Source organism: Perognathus longimembris, chromosome 11, assembly GCF_023159225.1.
Source record: "Perognathus longimembris pacificus isolate PPM17 chromosome 11, ASM2315922v1, whole genome shotgun sequence".
Lineage (NCBI taxonomy): Eukaryota > Metazoa > Chordata > Mammalia > Rodentia > Heteromyidae > Perognathus > Perognathus longimembris.
Window position 1 is genome coordinate 67,026,159 of NC_063171.1, and position 25,036 is coordinate 67,051,194.

At 61.0% G+C, this 25,036-nt stretch overlaps 1 protein-coding gene across 1 annotated transcript in view; it reads left to right on the plus strand.

Annotated features, from left to right (window-relative positions):
* The window catches only part of Kif26b (kinesin family member 26B), a 273,177-nt gene that overhangs the window by 236,663 nt on the left and 11,478 nt on the right, over window positions 1-25,036 (plus strand). Inside the window, 6 exon segments of the mRNA XM_048358260.1 lie at window positions 2,360-2,519; window positions 18,509-18,671; window positions 19,409-21,898; window positions 21,900-21,967; window positions 21,969-22,258; window positions 22,261-22,296. Of these exon segments, the coding sequence (XP_048214217.1) occupies window positions 2,360-2,519; window positions 18,509-18,671; window positions 19,409-21,898; window positions 21,900-21,967; window positions 21,969-22,258; window positions 22,261-22,296 (3,207 nt within the window).

Consider the following 25,036-nt stretch of genomic DNA (forward strand, 5'->3'; position numbering starts at 1 on the left):
CTCCTCAGGCAGGGCGCGTTGAAGGGGCTCCTGCTTGCTCTGCAGCTCGCTCTGGACTCCCGCCGTAGGTGTGGCCTCCTCTTCTGTGAGGTCTGGGCAGTGTCTTAGCATCTGTGAAGCTCGCTTGCCTGTCTGTAAGACGAGCACTATCAATGCTTTTCAGCTTTTCATATAAGCCAGGATGTGGTATATATTGGTAAGTGTTGTCTGTATGTTCTAAATGCGCATTCTGCTGTCACTGGGACAAATGTTATACGAATATGAAGTTGTTCAAATCTATATCCTTGCTATTTTCTGTCTACTCGTTCTGTCAGTTACTAAGAACTGAGCATTTAAGTTCTCCGACTATAATTATGGATTTGTCTTTTTTCCTTGAGCTCTTGTCACGTTTTGTTTTGTATATTTGCACGTCTATAATTAGGGCATGAACATGTTTTATTGTGGTCTCTTGTTCAATTGTCTCTTTGTCATTACGGGTACTCCATTCACAAAATTGTCCTCGGTGTCTTTTGTCCTGTCTTGCTGTCACTCACTTCAACTCTCTCCTAGCGAATGCTTACCTTTCCCTTTCTCATACCCTACTGGAATTGTGTCGGCACACACTGTATAAGGACAGCGCAATCGTAGAACTGCGCTTCCTCCCCCACCTGACAAAGCCGGCCTCGGATACGGGTATTGACACTGCTTAGCCTCAGTGCGCTTTCTCTCTCTTCCGGGCTTCCTCTTCTTCACTGGTTTTGAGCAGTGTCATTATGAAGTGTTTTGCTGTCATTTTCTTCATACTTCCTTTGTGTTGGGCTGATGGAATACCCTAGATCTGGTGGATTTATGGTTTTCACCAAATTTGGGAGACTCCTACCACTGTTTTTTTTTTTTTTAATATTTTGTCTGTAACACACTGTCCTCTCAGAAAATCCAGTTGCCCATATTTAAACACTTGAAGTTGTACGTCTGCCCTTTTTATTCATTACCTGTTTGTTTTTTAGTTTTACACTTCTCTCTGCATTTCATTTTCAGGATTTTATATGGCTAGATCTCCATACTTACTAATCTTGGCTTTAACAATGCCTGACCTGCCACTGGTTCTATCAGGAGTATTTTTCATTCCATGTGATACAGTTTTTCCTCCTTAAAACGTTTCATGTATCTTCTTCGTGTGTGTGCTAGTCGTGGGGCTTGAACTCAGGGCCTGGGCACTACCCCTCAGCTTTTTTAGGGCAAGGCTGGTGCTCTGCCACTTGGTCCACACCTTCATTTCTGCCTTTTTTTTTTTTTTGGTGCCCAATTGGAGATAAGAGCCTCACATACTTTCCTGCCCAAGCTGGCTTTGAGAGGCAATCTTCAGCCTCCTGAGTAGCTAGGATTACAGGCCTGCTCCACTGGCACCTGTCTGGCTATTGCATGTTTAGTATATATTATATGTTTTATGTTTTATATGTTAGTATATTATATGTAATACGTATATAATATAGGATATAGCCAGTGTCTTTACTTAATTCCTTGAACGTCTGAAGCAGATTTATAGTAACTGCAGGTTGTTTCTTGAGTTTGGGCTTGGGTTTGGTAGTTGTTTTTCACAGTCTTTCCCTACAGCCCTGGCTGGCCTTGAATTCACTCTTCCAGCTTCACGGGTGCTGGGCTTTCGGGTATTCACCTCCACATCTGGCTAGCAACGACACGAATAACCTTCTCCCTCAACTCTCAGAGCTATTATTCTCAGCTTGCTTCAACTGACTTTTCATTATGTTTCTCACTTTGCTGCTCATGTGCATGCCTGGTAGGTTATTTCTGGTTTTCCGTGGTCCTGGGGTTTAAGCGTGCAAGGCAGACTCTGCCGTTTGATCCACCTGCCAGCCCGGCACCTGGTTGTCTGTGGTTGGGTGACGGGCATCCAGATCTATCTCATTGGCTGGGGACGTTCCTAAGTTGGGGAGGGGGCTCGCAGTTTCATCCTTTCTGGTCTTTCGATACTCCTCGGTGTTCCTTCTCCTGCCGGTGCTCCCTCCGCGGAGGCAGGACGCTTCCTGATACTCTGCCAAGTGCCCTGGACCACGGAGCCCTCGGGCCAGGCCGCCGGGAGGGAGAGACGGCTTCCGGCCTGTGCCGCGGGCTCTGCTGCTACGTCCGCCATGGCAGACGGCGCTGCCCCTCTGCGCGTGCTGGCGGCGCCTGGGCGGACACTCAGGAGGCATGCCCATCTCCACCCCGTCCACTGTCGCTCCCCCCCGCCCCCCGCCCCGGGGTCCCCTCCCTCGGAGCCTCGGCCCCAAGGCTCTGCCGTCACAGACCACGGGGGACCAACCCTCCCGTCCTCGGAGGGGCTCCCCATTCTCTCCCCTCCCGTCCTCTCCCCTCCTAGTGTCCGGAGGTCGCAGTCGTCTCCACCTCATCGACCTTGGCAGCTGTGTGAAGACGCTGAACAAGAACCGTGAAGGAGGCTCGGGGCTGTGCCTCTCCCTATCCGCGCTGGGCAACGTCATCCTGGCTCTGGTCAACGGCAGCAAGCACATCCCGTACAAGTGAGTCGCTTCTCCGGGAGGGGCGGGGCCAGGGGCGGGGCCGGGGGCGGGGCCGGGGGCGGGGCCGGGGGGCAGGGGCGGGGCCGGGGGCGGGGCCGGGGCCGGGGGCGGGGCCGGGGCCGGGGGCGGGCCGGGGGCGGGTCCGGGGGCGGGGGCGGGGGCGGGCCGGGGGCGGGGGCGGGGCCTGGGCGGGGCGGGGCCGGGGCCAGGGGCGGGCCGGGGGCGGGGCCGGGAGGCGGGGGCCAGGGGCGGGGCCGGGAGGCGGGGGCGGGGCTGGGGCCGGGGGCGGGGCTGGGGCCGGGGGCGGTGCCGGGGGGCGGGGCTGGGGCCGGGGGCGGGGCTCGGGGCGGGGCCGGGAGGCGGGGCGCAGAGCGGCAGCGTGGCCCTGGGACTCACTCTTCTTCTTAGAGGAGGCTTCCCTTCCTCTGTTCTCTACTAAGACCCAAATAATGACGGGAAGCACACATGGGTCTCTTTGGAATGGGAACACGCCTCCAGCCATCGAGGCCAGGTAGTTGATTAGTCCAGGGTCAGAGGTGAACCCCAGCGAGCAGTTGCCTAGTGCATCTTCCTCGCCACTGAGAAGTGTTGGGAGTCCCTCAGTCCGCTCCAGCGCCGACTTTAGGCTGCTCCGAAGAAGAAGGAAGCGGTCCCGGTTGTGGTCTCCGCCACAGCGCCTGCTGCGGCCTGGTCGTCGGATGGGCGCGTCGGCTTCACGGTGATGTGAGCGACGGGTGGAGACTGGTGTGTCCTCCTGGAGGTCACAGATGTGGGGACTTTGTGCCCCCAGGGGCCACAGGCAGATGACCCACAAGTGTGCGTCCTGGCCTTGCCGCCGGCGCTGGGGAGTCAGATCGATTAAGCCGATGCCACACAAAGATCCCAGCTAGACTGGAACTTCAGATCGGCAGCCGTTGCGTATAAGCCCGCGCCTGAGGCGGCACCCGGTGCCCCGGCACACACCCTCCCGAGGTGTGCGGGCTCGGCCGAGCCTGGGGTCACGCCCTACGTGCCCGTGCCAACGCCCGTGCGCCGCCGCCTCCCTCCCCCTCGCCGCCCGCCCCCCGTGCCGGGCCAGCCTGAGCCTCTGCGTCTGCTCACGCAGAAGAAACGCCCGCCCCACGCAGGCACCATGAATAAATGCATGCGGGGTCCGTTTGTAATCCGTAAAACAATCCCTTAAATACAAGTTGCTGCTGGGTGGGAGGGAGAGGGGAGTCACAGATTCAGCGTGAGTGGGCGGGGCCGCCCTCCCTCGCGCGGCGGGCCCCCGCCCGCCCCTCTGCGGGTGGGTTCTGTCCCGCCCCCCCCACCCCAGGTCTTCTCCGAGCCGTCGCTAGGAGCTTGCTGAGCCTAGGATACTTGCTTGTCTCGGTTCTCCAGTCCCAGCTAGAGAAACACAAGAATGGTTTCCCCAAGCCTTTCGTTACCAGATAAAGAATTCAAGTTGAAGATTCAGAAGGTTCGCTTTTCTGGCGCGTCTGCCGTTGAATAATACAACCACGAGGGGGGAGACTTAGGGAGAAAAGAGTTTTGTGGCCCTCGGTTTGCGTAACCTGAGACTCAGTCTTCCGAAGGGTGATATGCCTTTATGATTTCATTAAGTATTGGTTGACTTGATGGTGGGCAGGATGGATGAATGTAAGCATAGAACTTAAAATCTACCTAAAGTAGCTTCCCTTCGGTTAGAGCGAAGGATTGTCTTAGTACTAACTCAAGTTCTCTTGTTAAGTTAGACACCCCCCTGTCGGGTCAGGCTCTCCTGCAGGGCCTCCGTCCCCCGAGACGCAGGTGCCCTGGCCACAGCCCAGGGCCCTCACGCAGTCCTTGCGGTCCGTGAGGCACTGTCCTGCAAAGGCACGGACCTCCGGGCACGCCCTCCACAGGGCCGTCCTCGGCCCGAAGTGTTCCCTTTCATTTGGAGACGTGACATGATCACTTTAATTTAGGTCCCACAATCTGCCAGAGCCAGGGTGCCCTGCCCGGCCCGGGGGAGACAGTCCTGGGGCCCGGGGTGTCTTTGCAGGAGGGAAAGCTGAGCCCTGGGGCCTGGGGTGTCTTTGCAGGAGGGAAAGCTGAGCCCTGGGGCCTGGGGTGTCCGCAGGAGGGAAAGCTGCTTCTCGAGGGCAGGCCTTGAGAGACACGAGCACAGAAGCGCGCAGCTCTGCCGCAAGGCTGGCGGGAGAGCAGGGTTTACGGGGCGGGGGCAGGCGTGGGGTGTGTGTGTGTGTGTGTGTGTGTGTGTGTGTGTGCGTGCGTGCGCGGTCACAGGCCTCTTGGCTGGGGATTTTGAGCTTGTGTGTGTGTAGATCATCGCCCGGCCCCCGCGCGTGTCCGTGGGTGGGCAGCTGGTGTCAGGCTGCCCTGGAGTGGACTCCAAGCTTTCCCCAGAAGGCAGCGTGACTCCCTGGTTATCCGCGGAGTCTGTGTCTGCGGGGTGCGGGCCTGGCCAGTCTCCAGGCCGCGGGTTATGATCACGGCCGCGTGCGCGCTGCTTCTGAGCCGGAGGCCCGTGCTCGCGCCCCGGCCCCGTGGGTGGGAGGTCACGGAGACGCGGCCCGCGCCCGGCCCTCCTGTCGCGTCTGCCCGCCCCGCTCTCCCCGGCCGCGGGCATGGCGCCCCGGCGCCCAGCCCTGGGGCCCCGATCCTCCAGACTTGAATGGAAATTACACATACCATGAAATTAAGTAGCCATTCGCCAGAAAAAGGCAAGGAGAATCACCAGATTGACTTCCGATAGCATGAAATGGGAAGACGCTGTGTGTGTAAGAATCCGCGCGTGTGACACATTTAACCTCCTTTCGGTGTGCGTTAATGCCGGATTATCTCCTCCCGACTTATTGGGAGGACATCAATTTGGGACTATTTGCACAAACTCCGGATACCAGTTTACAGCAATCCCCGTTTAGAAATAAAATAACGAAAGTCTCAGGTTGCCAGGCAACCGCAGCCGTGAAAATTCCTAGTGTCGCCACTTTAGAAACACTCCTTTCTGTGCATCTTAATGGCTGTGGGATGGAGGCAGCCAGCTCGGAGCATCCCTGGGACCAGGCGCCCCCCCCCCCGCCCGCCCGCCTTGTTAGGAGATTTTTAGCCCCTTCTTTTACCTCCCTCCTGGCCACTTGTCTTCCTGGCCAGTGGTGTTTTCCTGTTTGATTACGGAAATTTCCAGAGGTGGCTGTTATTTTCTTGTGCAGCGGCCGGGGGCGCGGGGGCCGGGGGCGCGGGGGCCGGGTGTGGGGGCGCGGGGGCTGGGGGCGCGGGGGCCGGGTGTGGGGGCGCGGTGGCCGGGGGCGCGGGGGCCGGGTGTGGGGGCGCGGGGCCGTGACAGGGAAAGGGAGAGCAGACGCGCAGCTCGCACCCGTCGATCCTATTCCACCACGCGCTTGTGCAGAGACATCAGCAGGCCCTGACCCTGGGCAAGGCTGAGTAGAGACACCACACGCTTCCTGGGCCCCTGGCCCCCGCCAGGGAGGGAGCGGTGGGCGAGACAGAGGCAGGAAGGGCCTGCGGCCTCCCGTCTGCCGGGTCTCTCGTGAGTGCCCCCCAACCTCCTCCAGTCGGCCCTGGACACCCGGCTACCCACCGCTGCCCGGCCACGGGCTCCACGTAGCGATGACTCGCCGTCACACTGGAGGCCACCCACCCGGGCGCCCCAGGGCTCCCCGGCTACGCAGGGGGGCTTCCCTTGAGGCCTTCGAAAGGTTGGAGCAGACACATGGTTGGGGCTTCGTTCATGTTCCTTTCTTTTAAAAAGTGTGTTGCACATGAATTGAGCTTCGGTCAGAGCATTCAACCATAAATTCTCACCTGTTTTGAAACTGGCTCAGGCTCAATTGAGCATTAATAGATTTTTTTTTGTCCATGCAAATGGGGTGATAATTCATCCTGTGTGTAATTGAGCTGTTTAGCATTGTTACATGCATGGAGCAGTTAAGTTCTACCAAATTGCTTCATGTACTGCCCAGGTACTCTTTAATTAAAATAGCGCTGGCTCTCATTTTGATGCAATAGAGAACTGAAGAGGTAAAGACGGTTGTCACGAGTGTGTGTCTATGTGGAGATGGTTGTCACGAGTGTGTGTCTGTGTGGAGATGGTTGTCACGAGTGTGTGTCTATGTGGAGATGGTTGTCACGAGTGTGTGTCTGTGTGGAGACGGTTGTCACGAGTGTGTGTCTATGTGGAGATGGTTGTCACGAGTGTGTGTCTGTGTGGAGACGGTTGTCACGAGTGTGTGTCTGTGTGGAGATGGTTGGCACGAGTGTGTGTCTATGTGGAGATGGTTGTCACGAGTGTGTCTATGTGCAGATGGTTGTCACAAGTGTGTGTCTACGTAGAGATAGTTGTCATCAGTGTGTGTCTACGTGCAGATGGTTGTCACGAGTGTGTCTATGTGCAGATGGTTGTCACAAGTGTGTGTCTACGTAGAGATAGTTGTCATCAGTGTGTGTCTACGTGCAGATGGTTGTCACGAGGGTGTCTGTGTGCAGATGGTTATCATGAGTGTGTGTCTACGTGGAGATGGTTGTCACGAGTGTGTGTCTACGTGCAGATGGTTGTCACGAGTGTGTCTACGTGCAGATGGTTGTCACGAGTGTGTCTACGTGGAGATGGTTGTCACAAGTGTGTGTCTACGTACAGATGGTTGTCACGAGTATGTCTACGTGGAGATGGTTGTCACGAGTGTGTCTGTGTGCAGATGGTTGTCACGAGTGTGTGTCTGTGTGCAGATGGTTGTCACGAGTGTGTCTATGTGGAGATGGTTGTCACGAGTGTGTCTGTGTGGAGATGGTTGTCATGAGTGTGTCTACGTGGAGATGGTTGTCACGAGTGTGTCTGTGTGGAGATGGTTGTCACAAGTGTGTGTCTACATGGAGATGGTTGTCACGAGTGTGTGTCTACGTGCAGATGGTTGTCACGAGTGTGTGTCTATGTGGAGATGGTTGTCACGTGTGTGTCTATGTGGAGATGGTTGTCACGAGTGTGTGTCTACGTGCAGATGGTTGTCACGAGTGTGTCTACGTGCAGATGGTTGTCACGAGTGTGTCTACGAGGAGATGGTTGTCACGAGTCTGTGTCTACGTGGAGATGGTTGGCACGAGTGTGTGTCTATGAGGAGATGGTTGTCACGAGTGTGTGTCTACGTAGAGATAGTTGTCATCAGTGTGTGTCTACGTGCAGATGGTTGTCACGAGTGTGTGTCTACGTGCAGATGGTTGTCACGAGGGTGTCTGTGTGCAGATGGTTGTCATGAGTCTGTGTCTACGTAGAGATGGTTGTCATGAGTGTGTGTCTACGTGGAGATGGTTGTCACGAGTGTGTCTACGTGGAGATGGTTGTCACGAGTGTGTCTACATGGAGATGGTTGTCACGAGTGTGTCTGTGTGGAGATGGTTGTCACGAGTGTGTGTCTATGTGGAGATGGTTGTCACGAGTGTGTCTATGTGCAGATGGTTGTCACGAGTGTGTGTCTACGTGCAGATGGTTGTCACGAGTGTGTGTCTACGTGGAGATGGTTGTTATGAGTGTGTCTACGTGCAGATGGTTGTCACGAGTGTGTCTACGTGGAGATGGTTGTCACGAGTGTGTGTCTACGTGGAGATGGTTGTCACGAGTGTGTCTGTGTGCAGATGGTTGTCACGAGTCTGTGTCTACGTAGAGATGGTTGTCATGAGTGTGTGTCTACGTGGAGATGGTTGTCACGAGTGTGTCTACGTGGAGATGGTTGTCACGAGTGTGTCTACATGGAGATGGTTGTCACGAGTGTGTCTACGTGGAGATGGTTGTCACGAGTGTGTCTACATGGAGACGGTTGTCACGAGTGTGTCTGTGTGGAGATGGTTGTCACGAGTGTGTGTCTGTGGAGATGGTTGTCACGAGTGTGTCTATGTGCAGATGGTTGTCACGAGTGTGTCTGTGTGGAGATGGTTGTTACGAGTGTGTCTACGTGGAGATGGTTGTCTCGAGTGTGTGTCTACGTGGAGATGGTTGTTACGAGTGTGTCTATGTGCAGATGGTTGTCACGAGTGTGTCTGTGTGGAGATGGTTGTCACGAGTGTGTGTCTACATGGAGATGGTTGTCACGAGTGTGTCTATGTGCAGATGGTTGTCATGAGTGTGTCTACATGGAGATGGTTGTCACGAGTGTGTCTGTGTGGAGATGGTTGTCACGAGTGTGTCTGTGTGGAGATGGTTGTCACGAGTGTGTCTACATGGAGATGGTTGTCACAAGTGTGTCTACGTGCAGATGGTTGTCACGAGTGTGTCTACATGGAGATGGTTGTCACGAGTGTGTCTGTGGAGATGGTTGTCATGAGTGTCTGTGTGCAGATGGTTGTCACGAGTCTGTGTCTACGTAGAGATGGTTGTCATGAGTGTGTGTCTACGTGGAGATGGTTGTCACGAGTGTGTCTACGTGGAGATGGTTGTCACGAGTGTGTCTACATGGAGATGGTTGTCACGAGTGTGTGTCTACGTGCAGATGGTTGTCACGAGTCTGTCTGTGGAGATGGTTGTCACGAGTGTGTGTCTACGTGGAGATGGTTGTCACGAGTGTGTGTCTACGTGCAGCTGGTTGTCACGAGTGTGTCTACATGGAGATGGTTGTCACGAGTGTGTGTCTACGTGCAGATGGTTGTCACGAGTCTGTGTCTATGTGGAGGTGGTTTTCACTAGTGTGTGTCTACGAGGAGATGGTTATCACGAGTCTGTGTCTATGTGGAGGTGGTTTTCACGCCTGTACCCAAGTGGAAGCATGGCTGTCTCTCATGAGTCTGCACCCATGCAGAAGAATGGTTTTAGGGCCACCACCCCACACAGTCTCTGTACAGCTGGGTTGGTCCTCATTTTCCCTTCTCTGGACTGACTGTGAGATCAATAGGGAGGTGATTTTTACATTTGGGGGCTCCTATTTATGAGTGCACACTTCCAAAGTGTGTACCCCGACATACCAGTTTTTCTGAGGGCTAAATGTGCCCCCTCTTTCCTTCGAACGATTTGCCATGGCTGACCTCTCCCTTGCTGCGCTGTGTGCAGCTGCACCCTGAAGGAATAATGGCGCTCTTGTTCTGTGTGGGGTTTCTTTTGGAGTTTCCTCAACCGAGGTCACCCTGTTTCTCTCTGGGGTGCAGGCCTCACCTGCTGCCGCCTCCTGGGTATTCTTTTCCACCAAGCTGGAGGCTTTCTTGTCATCTGTGTGGCCCACGGCTGGCGTCAGGCCCCCCTGGAAGGTGCAGATCTGCATTGGACGAGGCGGCTCACCCCCGCAAGCCTAGCTACTCAGGGGTGGAGTCTGGAGGATCACAGCTGGAGGCCAGCCTGGGCAAAAGGCCCACAGGATTCCATCTCAACCGATGACAGCTGGGCCTGGTGTCACTTCCCTGGCCCCTGGCTGTGGGGGGGGGGGTGCGTAAGGAGTCACTGCCCAGGCTGGGCTTGGTACGAATGCAACACTCCATTACGAAAACAACCAAAGCAAGCTGGGAGCCGCGGTAGAGTGACTCGAATGCCAGAACGCTTGCCGTGCAACCACAGGCCCTGAGTGGAAAGCCCAGGCCCACCCAGAACACAAAACAACAGCACGCAGAACCCCAGCAAAGCCGACCGCACCCCCTCCTCTAGTCCTGACTACCGCGAAGATGCACGGTGGAGCTGGGGCCGTGGGGCTGGTGGGCGTCCTCATCTCAGACTTTGGGATTTGGAGACTCCTGAGCACCCCCCACCCCCACTCCGGGAAGGCCTGGTCCCGCTCCTCCCCTCGTGTGGTTATGCCGTGACCCTGGCTGGCCCACAGTGCCTTCCTCTCTGAACCAGATCTGCTGGTTGGTTTTCACGCTGTGATGGAGAGAAGTGACCCGTAGGGCCGGCCCGCACGCCCCGTAACCGACGGACGCCGCGGCCTCCCGCTCAGAGCTGCCCCGTCCCCGTGGGCTCGGCGGGCCCTGCGGCGGCACCTGCTGCACCCAGCCTGTCTCAGAGCGACACAGACTTGGAGCCCAGAGCTGGGCTTGCCCCGGGGGACCACGCAAGGGTGTGTCTGTCCCTAAAAAGGATATTCTTTAGTGTCACCGGTTTCTGAATATTACATAAGTGGGGTCATAATCTCTCCTCGGCCCTTCTGCACCCCAACCCCTGCCTCATTTTGATGTGCTTGCCTGTAGGTTATTAATTTCGCATGGCTGTGGTTTTGCTTTAGTCCAAGGAGACCACTGGAGTTCCTTCTCTGTTCTGGATGAACGTCTAAGACTGTTTTGAACCCACTGTTGAATTTTATCTAATCGCTTATGGATCTATCAAAATGATTGAGTGTCTTTCCTCTATCATTTAAGATGGCAAGCTACATGAATCTGTGCTAACATGAAAACTGCAGAATTTCCTGCTCGTGCCTCAGTGTCACCTTCCTTGTAGATTCAGATTCTCTGATCTTTTTCCTCCTCCTCATAGATTATTCCAGAAAATTTGTTTCCACCCTCTAGCTCCTCATACCTGCCTTTCTGTAGGCCCCCGCACCTCACCTCGGTTCCTTGTTGATGTCGGCAGTAAGTTGATCGTGATGACGGGCTTTCCTTGTCTTTCCACTCTTTTATACCAGCTCCAGTTGAGCCAGTGGGCTCTAAGCCCTCATCTTTTGTAACATGTAGGTTCAGACAGTCACCTTCAGCTTTTGGGGAGCCCGGGCCCCCTCCGGGAGGGCAGCTCTGTGCTGACAGGTGGTCACGAGAGCCCTGTTCCAAGCTGGTCAACTCACCTCACCCACCCCAGGCCCCTGGACGGGCCTGCAGCCCAGAGCCCCCGGGGCTTCCGTGAGCGGCGGTTTTCTGAGGAAGACAATTAGGTTCCTTCCTAGAAGAAGGCACCCCACCTGCTGAACACTTTCCTTTGGGCTGGAGAGCTAGCCACTTTAAAAAAACACACACATAATTTAATCTTTGCAGACAGCCAATGCTTTCTATTTGCCATAGTCAAATCATGTGGACTTACAATGTACAGTGAAAAGAGCCAAGGGGTTGTTCCTCTAAACCCGCGGGTGCGGTCCGAATCCCCTGGAGTGTCAAGTCCTCTCCTCAAGGACGCCTTTCAGGACCTATCCCGAGGCCCTTTGCTCTAGTTCAGGTGTCGAATGTTCCCCAAAGGCCCACGGGGCGGAGGCCTGGTCGCTAGGAGCACCGCTGGGAAGGGGGAACCTTGATGAGGTGGAGTCAAATGGTAGGACTTCTGGCTGTGGGCGTAGTGTGGTGCGGCCCATGCCAGCAGACTTGGCCTTTGTCCCCACATCTCAGCGAGATGACTCCCTGGTCTCTGTTGGGGGCCTGGAAGCCATCAACACGTACGGAGTTGACTTGCCTCTCCCCTCTCCCGGTGCCTCCTTCTGCTGCCCTTTACCTGGGAACCCCAATCCTTTTTTCCCCTTCTATTTATTCCATTTTTCTGGTGCTTAGGTTCTCAGTTGATTAGTTTCTGTCTCTTTACACGGGGCCAGAAGCAGAAACTGGTCGTTCCTAACCATTTTGTTGTTGTTATTTGATGCTCTAAACTTCCTAATTTCCTTACACATGTTAATCAACTCCTTGTTTGTTTGCAGTCTGCGCGTCCCCTTCTGCCATCTGTGGTTTCTGCTTCCTCCTCATGCGCCTCCTCTCTTTCGGTGTTTATTTTTGTCTGGGGCTGCTCACTTGCACTGGCTTCGGCTTGTGAGACCCAGTATACAGATGGCTTACTTTATAGAGCCATGTATTTACCTTTCCTAGGTGCAAGTTAAGGATAGTCTAAATTGTATTCTCAGCTTGTAGTATTTCAGACCACCCAGATACTGAGAATAGAGACACAAACCTACAGGCACTTCAGACAGAGGCTCCACATTCTTAGGACAGTTTCTTACCCCTGCTTAGTGCTATTTTTCCAGACATAGCTTCAATATGTGCCATGGTGGAAAGAGGTGGTCATAATAAAATCTCCGTGTGTTTCCTCTGCTTCCAGGAGCCTCTTAGACCGTGCAAATGCTAAGCTAAGATCACCTGGTTTGGCAGATGTTATACTTTCCCATTCTGTTTCCTTTGAATTCCCAACTTCACTTGCTTTTTTTGTTTTTTTGCCTGGGAATTCCATAATCTTCTGCAACCTCAACAACACATTTACTATTGTTTAGCAGTATGATACCTACAATGTCTAGTTGTTCGTGGCAAGGCCTTTCTAAGTACCTCGCCTGTCATACTGCTCCTTCACCATTTTCCTTTTCCTGTTAGATATTTCTCCCATCTCTCCCTGTTCTAAATTATAAGGTGGATTATATAATTTATGATACCAGTCAGGATTCTTGAGCATGAGAAAGGATACCTAACATTGTTTTATGCTTTGAAATACAAGTAGATTCGAGAAAACCCACTTGTTTTGGTGAACCTATAAAATCATTCTATTCACAATTTACTTTCAAACATAAAACATTTTCTTGCAAACAGAAAGATGTCTGCACACCAAATGAAAAAGTTAAGTCTTCTCTGCTGTTGATCCGCACATTGGGACAGATGTTCCCGACCGTTCTATGCCTCCCGGCGCATCTGGTCTCGTCTTGCTGAGCTGCAGCCTTCCTCCCTGCCCCTGGGGCTTTCAGGAGGGCCTAAGGGGGGAGTCAGGCCACCGGACGTGGCGGGGGGGGGGGCTGTCAGGACCCCAGCCCCTTCCTTCTCCTTACTTCCTGGCCGCCATGACATGCGTCAGCTCATTCTGCCACACCCTCGTCCCAGGACGCTGCCTTGCCAGGGGCCCAAAGGCAACACATACACAGGAAGCAGCCGTAGACTGAAACCTCTGGTGAACCCAGCCTTCCCTCCTCTGAGCTGGCCACCTCAGTGTGTCGTTACGGTGATCCGAAGCAGAGCGGTGCAAATGCCATGCCCATGGTATTTTCCTTAGGATTATGTTTTTCCAGTATTCTTCTTGCTTTAGATATTTCTTAGATAACCTGTACCTTCCATCTTCCTGTCTCTCCTTCCACATCTCTGGGATTACAGAGAGTGCCACCATGCCTGGCTGCCGGGCTAGATTCACCTCCCCTGGTGCGGGATGCTAAGCTTACTCCCTTATCAGTGCTCCCCTGTTCACCCTCTCCCCTGGGCACCTGACCAGCGGGCAGCCAAGGTGGAGTGAAGGGACACGGGCAAGCCTAAGGTGCACGTGGCCGAACGAGATCCCCTTTTCCTCCCTCCTTACCCACCAAGGAAGCCAGGCGCAGACGGATCTCGGAGACGCTTTGGAGAGCAATCCAATTTAATCGGGAGGGGCTCATAGTAATATAGTAGTGATGACGAGGATTAAGCATGAGCTGGCGATAGGCTGGCGAGCTTGTCCATCCAAGAGCAGCTCCCAAGGACCTCCCTCATGGGCTAACGTCACTTCCCATAGTCCCGCCCTCTGGGCAAAGCCCGAGAAAGGAGAGCGCACGTGCTCGCTGGCGCAAGGTGGGGGATGGTCTCAGAGCTACCCCTTCTGGTTCCGGACCCAGAAGGAGATAGGTGTGGCTCACTTCCACACTGCCCCAGGGCTGGGGGAAGGGCGGCCTCTCGGGAGCGCTCTCCTCGCCCTTCCCCCCTTAAGGCCAAGATGAATCCTCAACACCTGGCTTGGTCTTCGAGACATTTCTTTGCTAATCTTCTGTTTTAGGGACTGGGAAGGACGTGAAAGCCCGGGCTGGCCTCAGATTATGACCTTGCATGTAGTGTATTCGCACGCAACATGACATTTCAGAAACTGCAGTTCCCATCCCTATTGGTTGAATATCACAGTGTGGTTGAAAATAATCATAAATGTATGTACTCCACAGCCCAGGTCAAGTTGAATAGAACAAGTTTCTCAAGTCAGAAAGAATAGTATGGGAAAGGATGGTGAAGGTGTAAAAGTGACTGCCCTTGAGAAACCAGGATGGCGAATTAAAAGCAATGAACTCTAGCTACACAGGGGGCTGAGATCTGAGGGTGGCGGTTCAGGCCGGCCCAAGGCAGAGTAGTCTGAGAAACCCTTATCTCCATCTATTTAATCAGCATATAAACCACCGAGCAAGAACAAAGAGGCCCTGAGTTCCCCAGTAATCACACACACACACACCACACACACACACAGCCTCTTGCATGCTAAGCAAAGCCCTCCCACAGAGCAACATCAGAAACATCAGATTCATCCTCTCTCCACTTGACCAGATGGTGATATAAGGATCATTCTATGGGGGCCAATCTTGTTTGCAAACCAAGCAAGTATCCTGGGGTCCGGGGACAATCCAGTCGTTTACGTCTATCATTCCTTCGTGTCGGCCTCCATTGAAAGGCCATGGACTCTCCCTTAAGTTATCAAATGCATAACATCGTGCCTCAGACTTACGCCAGTAATGGAAACCATTCTTAAACCCAGTTGGTTTGTTGTGTGAAGACTGCAGGGTCTGTTTCTCTCAACCACACGTGATGCCAGAAGGCGTTTCAACAGCACCACCCCATCCCTCACCCCCCAGCCTCCATTCTACTGGACTTCAAAAGGAGTTGATTCTTGGGCTCATGTGCTTAACAACTGTCTTTCTAGTTTTCCCTGGCTGGCGACTGGTTAGTGGGAACCTACTGAACAATTATTCTTGACACAAGAGAGAACAGGCCAGGCTTAGTCACTCTGATTAGCAGACTCCCATCACATTGGAAGAGTTTTGAACCACAGATACAAAAACAAAACTTTAAATCTGAGACTGTCACTCTGTGCATCAAAGGACACTGCCATGTAATTTCAAACTCACGAAGAAAAATATTTGTAAGTCAAATACGCAATGGAAGATAAATACTCAGAATCTATAACACATTCCTAAAATACAACAAAGCTCAGTTCCAAAGTGGACAAAGGAACCTGGTATCAGTGGCTCACACCTGTAATTCTAGCTACTCAGGAGACGGACATCTGAGGATTGTGGCTTGAAACAAACCCAGGCAAAGAAAATCTATGAGATTTATCTCCAACTGGCCAGCAAAAAGTCAGAAGTGAAGGTATAACCCAGGTGGTAGAATATCAGCCTTGAGTGAAAAAGTTCTGGGACAGTCCCCAGGGAGTTCAAGCTCTGGGACCAACACACACACACACACACACACACACACACACACACACAGTGGTCAAAGGACTTGAACAGATTTCTCCAAAGAGAATCTGCAAATACCCAAGGCCTGGGGATGGCACTCAACGCCAGCAGTCATCAGGAGCTGCAAAGTAAGATTGGAAGAGTCCACTTCTTGCTGAGTGGCATAACTATTATTAAAGAGGGAAAGTACGTTCTGGCAAGGGTGTAGAGAAAACGGACCCCTTTGCATTGCCAGTGGGGATGGAAAGTGGAGAACCACAAGTTGGCCCTTCTTCAAAAAGTCAAGCACGTGACCCATGGCCCCCCCTGGAGTGGAGAGCGGGACCCCCACAGGCGCCGGTCCCTCGCGTTACCTCGCCCGAGTCCAGGCGTGGCGACGGCCCTGGCCCATCGAGAGATGGAGGAGAAGCAGAACGTGCCAAATACGTCCGAGGAACTATCATCCAGACAAAAAGTGCACCGTTCTGGCTCGTGTGTGCTGTGGATGAACCTCGAGAGCAGGTTACCTGAAATAAGCCCGCCCCAGAGCATGACAGGAGACAGCCGGGAGGCCGCGGCGGGCGGGCGGCGGCTCGGGGGAGGCTGAGGCAGGGAAGGGCACGGGCCGGATGGCAGAGGCGCTGCTCCCGCGGCCCGTGAACCTGAACCCGCTCCACGGGGCCACAGCTGTGGCTCACGGCACGTGGATCTTACCACCATTGAACAACGAAGAGCAGTCGACTTCCGAGGATGCACGGCCCCGTCAGTACCGCCAGACCCTACACACGTGTGCGCTAGCACGCACACACGCACAGGAGCACCCACTTTTCCCCCTCAATGACACGTGGGAGTGGGAAGGGAGGGTGGAGGTGGCCGCGGGAGCTGTGCAGAGGCTTACAGCCATCCCAGGAGGCCAGAGAGAGTGCTCCATGCAGACGTCCCACCCGGGAGGGTGCTCCACATGGACTTCCTGCTCGGGAGGATGCTCCACGTTGACATCCACCTGGGAGAGTGCTCCTCCATGTGGGTGTCCCGCCTGGGAGGGTGCTCCACATGGACTTCCTGCTCGGGAGGGTGCTCCACATGGACTTCCTGCTCGGGAGGGTGCTCCATGGGGATGTCCCGCCCGGGAGGGTGCTCCACGGGGATGTCCCGCCCGGGAGGGTGCTCCACGTCCCGCACAGAGCTGGCCGCTGCAGACCGAGCCGCCGTGCGGTCTTCCGCTGTGCTCGTTACTGGACGGCAAGCGCTCAGGCCGACGGCGGGCTGCGATGGTCTGACCCGAGTCCGCGGCCCGCTGTGCTCCGGGAGGAGCCGCAGGCCCTCGTGGCGGCCGCCGCCCGCTCCCCGGTGCCGCGTCACGCTGTGGGTCGGGAGCGGAGGTGCGAGCGGGGAGCCCTGTCCCGACCTGGACGGCTCACAGGCAGCCCCCGGGGCGGAGCACTCCGCGTCATCCCACCCATCCTCCCGAAACGAGCGCGTCCGCGTGCGCATGCCGCGGCCGCAGGCAAGCTCCGTGCTCCCGAGCCAGGCCCCAGGCACCTGCGGGAGGGAGCGGAAAAGCGGCTCCGTGCTCCCGAGCCAGGCCCCAGGCACCTGCGGGAGGGAGCGGAAAAAGCGGCTCCGTGCTCCCGAGCCAGGCCCCAGGCACCTGCGGGAGGGAGCGGAAAAGCGGCTCCGTGCTCCCGAGCCAGGCCCCAGGCACCTGCGGGAGGGAGCGGAAAAGCGGCTCCGTGCTCCCGAGCCAGGCCCCAGGCACCTGCGGGAGGGAGCGGAAAAGCGGCTCCGTGCTCCCGAGCCAGGCCCCAGGCACCTGCGGGAGGGAGCGGAAAAGCGGCTCCCCGGTGGAGAGCGAAGCCGGGGCAGGGCAGGGCGGGAGCCTGCGGGACCGGACAGCCACGGGAGCGCGCACCGGGCTGCCCGCCAGCACGCTCTTCAACCGCAAGGAAACTCTGCGTGTCCCTTCACGAGGCAGAAGAGCAGCCATTCAACCAGATAGATGGCCTCCAACAGAAGCTCACGGAGCAAGGCCGCGCGGCGCTCCGCGGGCAAAACGGCTGTGCCCAGAGCTCACGAGACCGGGAGGCGCTGGGCGCTCAGTGCTCCTCGCGGGCAGTTCCCGGTATCTGGGGCAACCTCAGCACGGTGAACAGCCGGACGGGACGGGACGGGACGGGGCGGGACGGGGCAGCCCAGCACCACCCAAATGGGATGCACGGCCCCTCCTGAGCAGAGATGAGGCCCGCGGCTCATCGCAGGCACCCCGGCCTCCTCCAAGTGTCTGCCACCCCCCCACCCCCACGGAGCACTGTCCTGGCGGACACTTTGAGAGGGGCTTGGAGCCGGGCTCCATCCCCCGCCCCCTCCTGGCCTCCATTCCCCCCACCACCACCACCACTTTTATCTCTGATTATTTGCTGAAGAAAAGCTCTGGTGTATTTGTACCTTCTCCAGCGCCGAGAACATCAGCCCTGCTTCCCCAAAGGCATTAATTGGTCCCAGATGAGAAAGAAAACCTCTGCAGCACCCCCCCCACCAGCTGCCTGCGGTTGGGGGTGAAGTGGCCATTCTCTTGCATCTTCTGTGGGTCTGAGCTGGGGGTTTCGGAAGGGGACATGGACACGAGAACGACCCACCTCCAGCCCCACCAACACCTCACACGCACGTGCACACGCAGAGGGCACGGGACAACAGGGCACAGCCTCGGGGTGGGGAGCGTGCTGGGGTCAGGGGGTGCGTGGTGGCACCTGAGAGGAAGAGCCGCCGCTCACGGCGGGAGGGTGCAGACCTGGGGCCCGCAGAGCCCCTCGGCGGGGCCGCCTCCCTCTTGCCGCTCCCGGGCCGCGCCCTGACGCCGCCCCCCTCTGTTGGGCGCCGGCCCCGCCCTGACCCCCCCCCCCTGTCGGGCAGGGAGAGCAAGCTCACCATGCTGCTGCGCGAGTCCCTGGGGAACGTGAACTGCCGCACCACCATGATCGCCCACATCTCCGCGGCGGCCAGCAGCTACGCGGAGACCCTGTCCACCATCCAGATCGCGTCCCGCGTCCTGAGGATGAAGAAGAAGAAGACGAAGGTGAGGGGCTCGCCGGGGCGGCCGGGCGGGGACCCGTGCTTCCCCGGGGGTGGGGGGCACTTTCCCCTTCTTCTCACGGGCTTCTTGCCCCACCACACAGCCTCACAGGCAGTGCAGTGTGACGGGGTAGCTCTGGGGGGCCAGGCGGGCCCGCACCGCCAGGGGGAGCCCCACTGGGCCTTCCCGGGGGCGCCTGTGCCCAAGCAGCCGTGGCGGGGATGACAGGCCCCGCCCCAGCCGTGGCTGGGCGGCCATCAGCTGCCTTCCACACCCATGCGGAGTCAGCTTCCGGGGGCCTGTCGTGTGTGTGTGTGTGTGTGTGTGTGCGCGCATGCGTGTGTGTGTGTGCGCATGCGTGTGTGTGTGTGCGCAAGCGTGCACACTGGTCCTGGAGCTTGGCCTCAGGGTCTGGGCGCCGTCCCTCGGCTTTTCCATTCAAAGCTGGTGTTCCACCCCGTGAGCCGCAGCTCCAGCGCGGGCGTCTGGAGGCGGCTTGGGAGGCGGGAGTGTCACGGAGGGGCCGGGGCGGCGCTCCTGGGGTGCAGTGAAGAGGTCAGGGACCGGATTCAGGTCCCGGCCTCGGACCTGAGAGAGAGAGGAGGCCGATGGACGGGGCTGCCTCGCGGGCTTCGAGCCCCGGCCGCCGACCCCGGGCCCCCGCGCGCTGGACTGCGGGGCGCGGGGCGCCCGCGGGGGGCCCCCGCCGAGGCAGGCGCTCACGCCGCCCTCCCCCGCAGTACACGTCGAGCTCCTCGGGGGGAGAGAGCTCCTGCGAGGAGGGCCGGATGCGCAGGCCCACGCAGCTGCGGCCCTTCCACGCCCGCGCCGCGGCGGACGCCGACTTCCCCCTGGGGCCCCTGTCCAGCGACCCCGACTACTCGTCCAGCAGCGAGCAGTCCTGCGACACGGTCATCTACATCGGGCCCAACGGCATGGCGCTCTCCGACAAGGAGCTCACGGACAACGAGGGGCCCCCCGACTTCGTCCCCATCGTGCCCGCCCTGCAGAAGAGCCGGGCGGACCGCCGGCCCGAGGCGGTGGAGGCCGCGGCCCGCGCGCCGGAGCGCGACTGCCTCAAGTGCAACACGTTCGCCGAGCTGCAGGAGCGGCTGGACTGCATCGACGGCAGCGAGGAGCCCAGCGCCTTCCCCTTCCGGGAGCTCCCGGCCCCCGGCGCCCCGCTCTCCGAGTCCGACCCGGAGGACGGCCCGCGGCGGGCAGGGCGGGCGCGGAGCCGCGGGCGTGCCCCAGGCGGGGGCGCCCGGTCGCCGGCGCCCGGCCCGGCCTCCCCCCGCAGCGTCCCGGGCAGCAGCGGAGGCCAGCGGAGCCCCCCGGGGCTCGCGCAGAGCCCCGGCCTCCGGAGCAGCCGCGAGAGCCTGGCCTCCTGCGGCCCGGCGGACGGCAAGCCCCGGCCCCTGGGCTCCCCGCGGCTGGGCGTCGCCAGCCTGTCCAGGGCCCCGGAGTACAAGCCCCCCGGCTCGCCTGCGCAGAGGTGCAAGGTGTCCACCCAGAAGGGCGTCCCGCCCGGGCCCGCGCCCGCCCCCGGCGAGGGCCCCCAGCAGCCCGAGCTGCGCACCCCGCCCGCGGGGATGAGCCCCCGGGCTCCGAAGAAGCCCCTGTCCGCCGCGAGAGAGGGGTGCCCCGAGCCCCCGGGGGAGGACGGGCCTCGGGGGGGGCTCGCCCCGGACCCCACCGCGGAGATCCTGAGCCCCGCCACGGTGACGGTGCAGCCGGCGCTGGAGCTGAACGGGGAGGACGAGCTGGTGTTCACCCTGGCGGGGGGAGCCGGCCCGCGGCGGCGGCGAGGGCCCCGCGCCCGCCCCGGCCCCGGCCGCGGGCTCCCGGCCCGTCAGCATCATCGGCAGCGTGAGCGAGGACCCCGAGAGCGGGCCCGCGCCCGAGGGGAGCTCCCCCCACAGCTCGCGGCCGAGCCTCACCCCGGCGGGCAGCTGCGCGGGGAGCACCGCCGCCGCCCCGGGGCCCGGCGCGGGGGAGGAGCCCCCCGGCAGAGCGGCCCCGGCCAAGGGCGGCGGGGTCTCCGGGCCGGGCCGGGCCACGGTCGCCCTCTCCAGCGTGGCCGGCCCGGGCGGCGAGGCCTCCAGCCCCACGAAGACCGGCCTCGCCGCGTCCCCGCGCCCCCCGGGAGCCCCCGCGGCCGGGGCCCGGACAGCAAGGACGCCGGGGCCAAGGAGGACGTGACGTTTGAGGACCCCTGGCTGAAACGAGAAGAAGAGGCGAAGGACGAGGACGGGGGCTCTCCCGGGGCCGAGGGGTCCCGGGGCGAGGGGGCCCCGGACGCCGCCGGGTGTCCCGAGCCGGACCGGGACGAGGAGCCGGGCCCCGGGGACAGCGAGGCGGTGGCCGCCCCGGGCACGGACGGCCTCAGGAGGGTGGCCGACGGCTGTGAGATGGCCCCGCCCGGCGCGGCCGCCCCGAGCCCCGTGCGCTGCAGCAGACCCCTCCAGTCCAGCAGCCTCCCTCGCGCCTTCCAGAAAGCCAGCCGCCAGGAGGGCCCCGACGGGCTCCCGTGCCCGTGTGCGGCCCAGCCCCGCAGCCCGGGCCCGGCCCCCGGCGCCCCGCCCTCCAAGGCCACCCTGGAGCGGAAGGTCGCCTCCCCCCAGCACGGCGTCCTGGCTCGCCCCAAGGGGACGCCCCCGCTGCCCCCCGTCCGCAAGTCCAGCCTGGAGCAGAAGAACCGGGCCAGCCCCCAGCACAGCCCCCCGGGCCAGCCCGCCCCCCTCCCGGCCGGCCCGCCGGACGAGGCCGGCGGCAAGAGCAAGGACGCCAGCGGCGGCGGCAGCAGCAGCAGCAAGCTCTTCAGCGCCAAGCTGGAGCAGCTGGCCAGCAGGACCCACTCCCTGGGCCGGGCCACGGTCAGCCACTACGAGTGCCTGTCGCTGGAGCGGGCCGAGAGCCTGTCGTCCGTGAGCGCCCGGATGCACGCCGGCAAGGACAGCACCCTGCCCCGGGCCGGCCGCGGCCCGCCCCCCGCCCCCGGGGCCGCCTCGCCCAGGGCCGGCCCGGCCAGGCTCTCCGCGGTGAGCAAGCTCCTGCTGGCCAGCCCCAGGGCGCGGGGCCCGTCCGCGCCGCCCACCAAGACGCTCAGCTTCTCCACCAAGTCGCTGCCGCCGGCGGGGGGCCAGAGCCCGCCGCCGCCGCCGCCCGCCGGCGGGAAGCCGCTGTCCTGGTCCACGCAGTCGCTGAGCCGCAGCCGGGGCGCGGGGGCCGGCGGCCAAGCCGCCCCTGCGCGCCGCCAACGGGCGCGTGTCGGAGCTGCTGCGGGGCGGCGCGGGCGGCGGGCGGGCCCGAGGAGGAGCGCGCGGGCCCCGGGCTCCCGCTGCCCTCGCCCTACAGCAAGGTGACGCCGCCGCGGAGGCCGCACCGCTGCAGCAGCGGCCACGGCAGCGACAACAGCAGCGTGCTGAGCGGGGAGCTGCCGCCCGCCATGGGCAAGACCGCGCTCTTCTACCACAGCGGCGGCAGCAGCGGCTACGAGAGCGTCCTGCGCGACAGCGAGGCCACCGGCAGCGCCTCCTCCTCCGCGCCCGACTCCACCAGCGAGAACAGCAGCTCGCTGGGCGGCCGCTGCGCAGCCTCAAGGCCCCAAAGAAGCGCTCCAACTCAGGTAGGGCGGGCGGGGCTGGGGGGAGGGCGGGGCTGGGGGGAGGGCGGGGCTGGGGGGAGGGCCGGGCAGGTGCGTGGGTCGGGCTGAGGGGAGGGCGGGGGTGGGGAGAGGGCAGGGCTGGGGGGGAGGGCCGGGCTGGGGGGAGGGCCGGGCAGGTGCATGGGCCGGGCAGGTGCGTGGGCCGGGCTGGGGGGAGGGCCGGGCTGGGGGGAGGGCCGGGCAGGTGCGTGGGCCGGGCAGGTGCGTGGGCCGGGCTGGGGGGAGGGCCGGGCTGGGGGGAGGGCCGGGCAGGTGCATGGGCCGGGCTGGGGGGAGGGCGGGGCTGGGGGGAGGGCCGGGCAGGTGCGTGGGCCGGGCTGGGGGGTGGGAGGGGCTGGGGGAGGGCGGGGCTGGGGGGAGGGCGGGGCTGGGGGGAGGGCCGGGCAGGTGCGTGGGACTGGCTGGGGGGAGGGTGGGGTGGGGAGAGGGCGGGGCTGCGGGGAGGGCAGGGCTGGGAGGAGGGCCGGGCAGGTGCGTGGGACTGGCTGGGGGGAGGGCGGGGCTGGGGGGAGGGCCGGGCTGGGGGGAGGGCGGGGCTGGGGGGAGGGCCGGGCAGGTGCGTGGGATGGGCTGGGGGGAGGGCCGGGCTGGGGGGAGGGCGGGGCTGGGGGGAGGGCCAGGCAGGTGCGTGGGACTGGCTGGGGGGAGGGCCGGGCTGGGGGGAGGGCGGGGCTGGGGGGAGGGCCAGGCAGGTGCGTGGGACTGGCTGGGGGGAGGGCCGGGGCTGGGGGGAGGGCGGGGCTGGGGGGGAGGGCGGGGCTGGGGGGAGGGCTGGGCAGGTGCGTGGGACGGGCTGGGGGTGGGCGGGCTGGGGGGAGGGCGGGCGCCTCGTCTCCCTGCTGGACGTGGCACCACCGCGCCCGGAGGCCACGCCGGGGTGGGAGGCTGGGTGTGAGGCCTGGCCCCGCCGCCCCTTGCCGGTCAGCCCAGCGGAGGAGGCCGGGGGCCGGGCACACCGGGAGGCGGGCGGACCCCGCCGGCTGGTCGTGGGGACCCCCAGGCCCGGAGCCCTCCGCCTGCGTGGTGTGCCCGCCTGGTGCAGGTACACCGCTCTCTCTGTGAGGGGGCCGGGAGCCCCCCTGTGCGGAGCCCTCACAGCGGCCAGAGCCCCCCTGGAGCTCAGGACCCAGCGGCTGTGGGAACCCCGGGGTGGCGGGGGTCCTGGTGGCCCCCAAGTCCCTGGCAGCCGTGCCCAGGGTCGTAGGACGGAGCTCGCTGGGTCTGGTGGGGTGTGGATGGGAAAGGCCCTTCCCCCCCCCCACCAGCCACCCCCCACCCCCCGTGTCCCTCCCCACCCCGCGCCCAAGCGGCCCGCGGCACCTCCCACACGCAGGAACTGGCTGTGGGGGCCGACGTGTCCACGGGGGCTGGGGTGACGTGGACGGAGGTGCGAGGCACAAGGAGGAAAGGACCGAGGTCAGAGCTGCGGGTGCAGACACCATGAAGAGGGGGGTGCGGGGTGCCGAGGGGAGCACGGCCGTCCAGGCGGCCTCAGAACACGGCCGGAGCCATGGCTTCCCAGCTGCCCTCCAAATCGCCCCCACTTGCTCTACTTGTTAAGTGTCTTATGCGATGAAATCTTATGCCGAGTGCCCCTGGAGTTGTGGCCCTGGCGGGGCGGGGAGGGGTGGTCCCTGCCCCTCCCAGCTGATCTGCGCCCTGCACCCACCGCCCTTGTGGACTGGAAGCCTCTTCAGGAAGGCCCTGTTCGGGGTTCCAGGGCGAGGGTGCTCAGGAGCGGGCTTTCCCTTTCCTACGGTCCAGCAGCTACGGGGACACCGCCATAAACCACCCTGAGGAACTCTGCCACCGTGAGCTTTACCATCCCCAGTTTTCCTGACATAGACACCCCCATTGCTGGTCACAGACGTGGTGGTGGACAGCCCCGTCCACCCCCATTGCTGGTCACAGACGTGGTGGACAGCCCCATCCACCCCATTGCTGGTCACAGACGTGGTGGTGGACAGCCCTATCCCCCCCATTGCTGGTCACAGACATGGTGGACAGCCCCGTCCCCCCCATTGCTGGTCACAGACGTGGTGGTGGACAGCCCTATCCCCCCCATTGCTGGTCACAGACATGGTGGACAGCCCCGTCCCCCCATTGCTGGTCACAGACGTGGTGGACAGCCCCGTCCCCCCCATTGCTGGTCACAGACGTGGTGGACAGCCCCGCCCCCCCCCCATTGCTGGTCACAGACGTGGTGGTGGACAGCCCCGTCCACCCCCATTGCTGGTCACAGACATGGTGGACAGCCCCATCCACCCCATTGCTGGTCACAGACGTGGTGGTGGACAGCCCTATCCCCCCCATTGCTGGTCACAGACATGGTGGACAGCCCCGTCCCCCCCATTGCTGGTCACAGACGTGGTGGACAGCCCCGTCCCCCCCATTGCTGGTCACAGACGTGGTGGACAGCCCCGTCCCCCCCCATTGCTGGTCACAGACGTGGTGGTGGACAGCCCCGTCCACCCCCATTGCTGGTCACAGACATGGTGGACAGCCCCGTCCACCCCCATTGCTGGTCACAGACGTGGTGGACAGCCCCGTCCCCCAACATTGCTGGTCACAGACGTGGTGGACAGCCCCGTCCACCCCATTGCTGGTCACAGACGTGGTGGACAGCCCCGTCCACCCCCATTGCTGGTCACAGACGTGGTGGACAGCCCCGTCCCCCCCATTGCTGGTCACAGACGTGGTG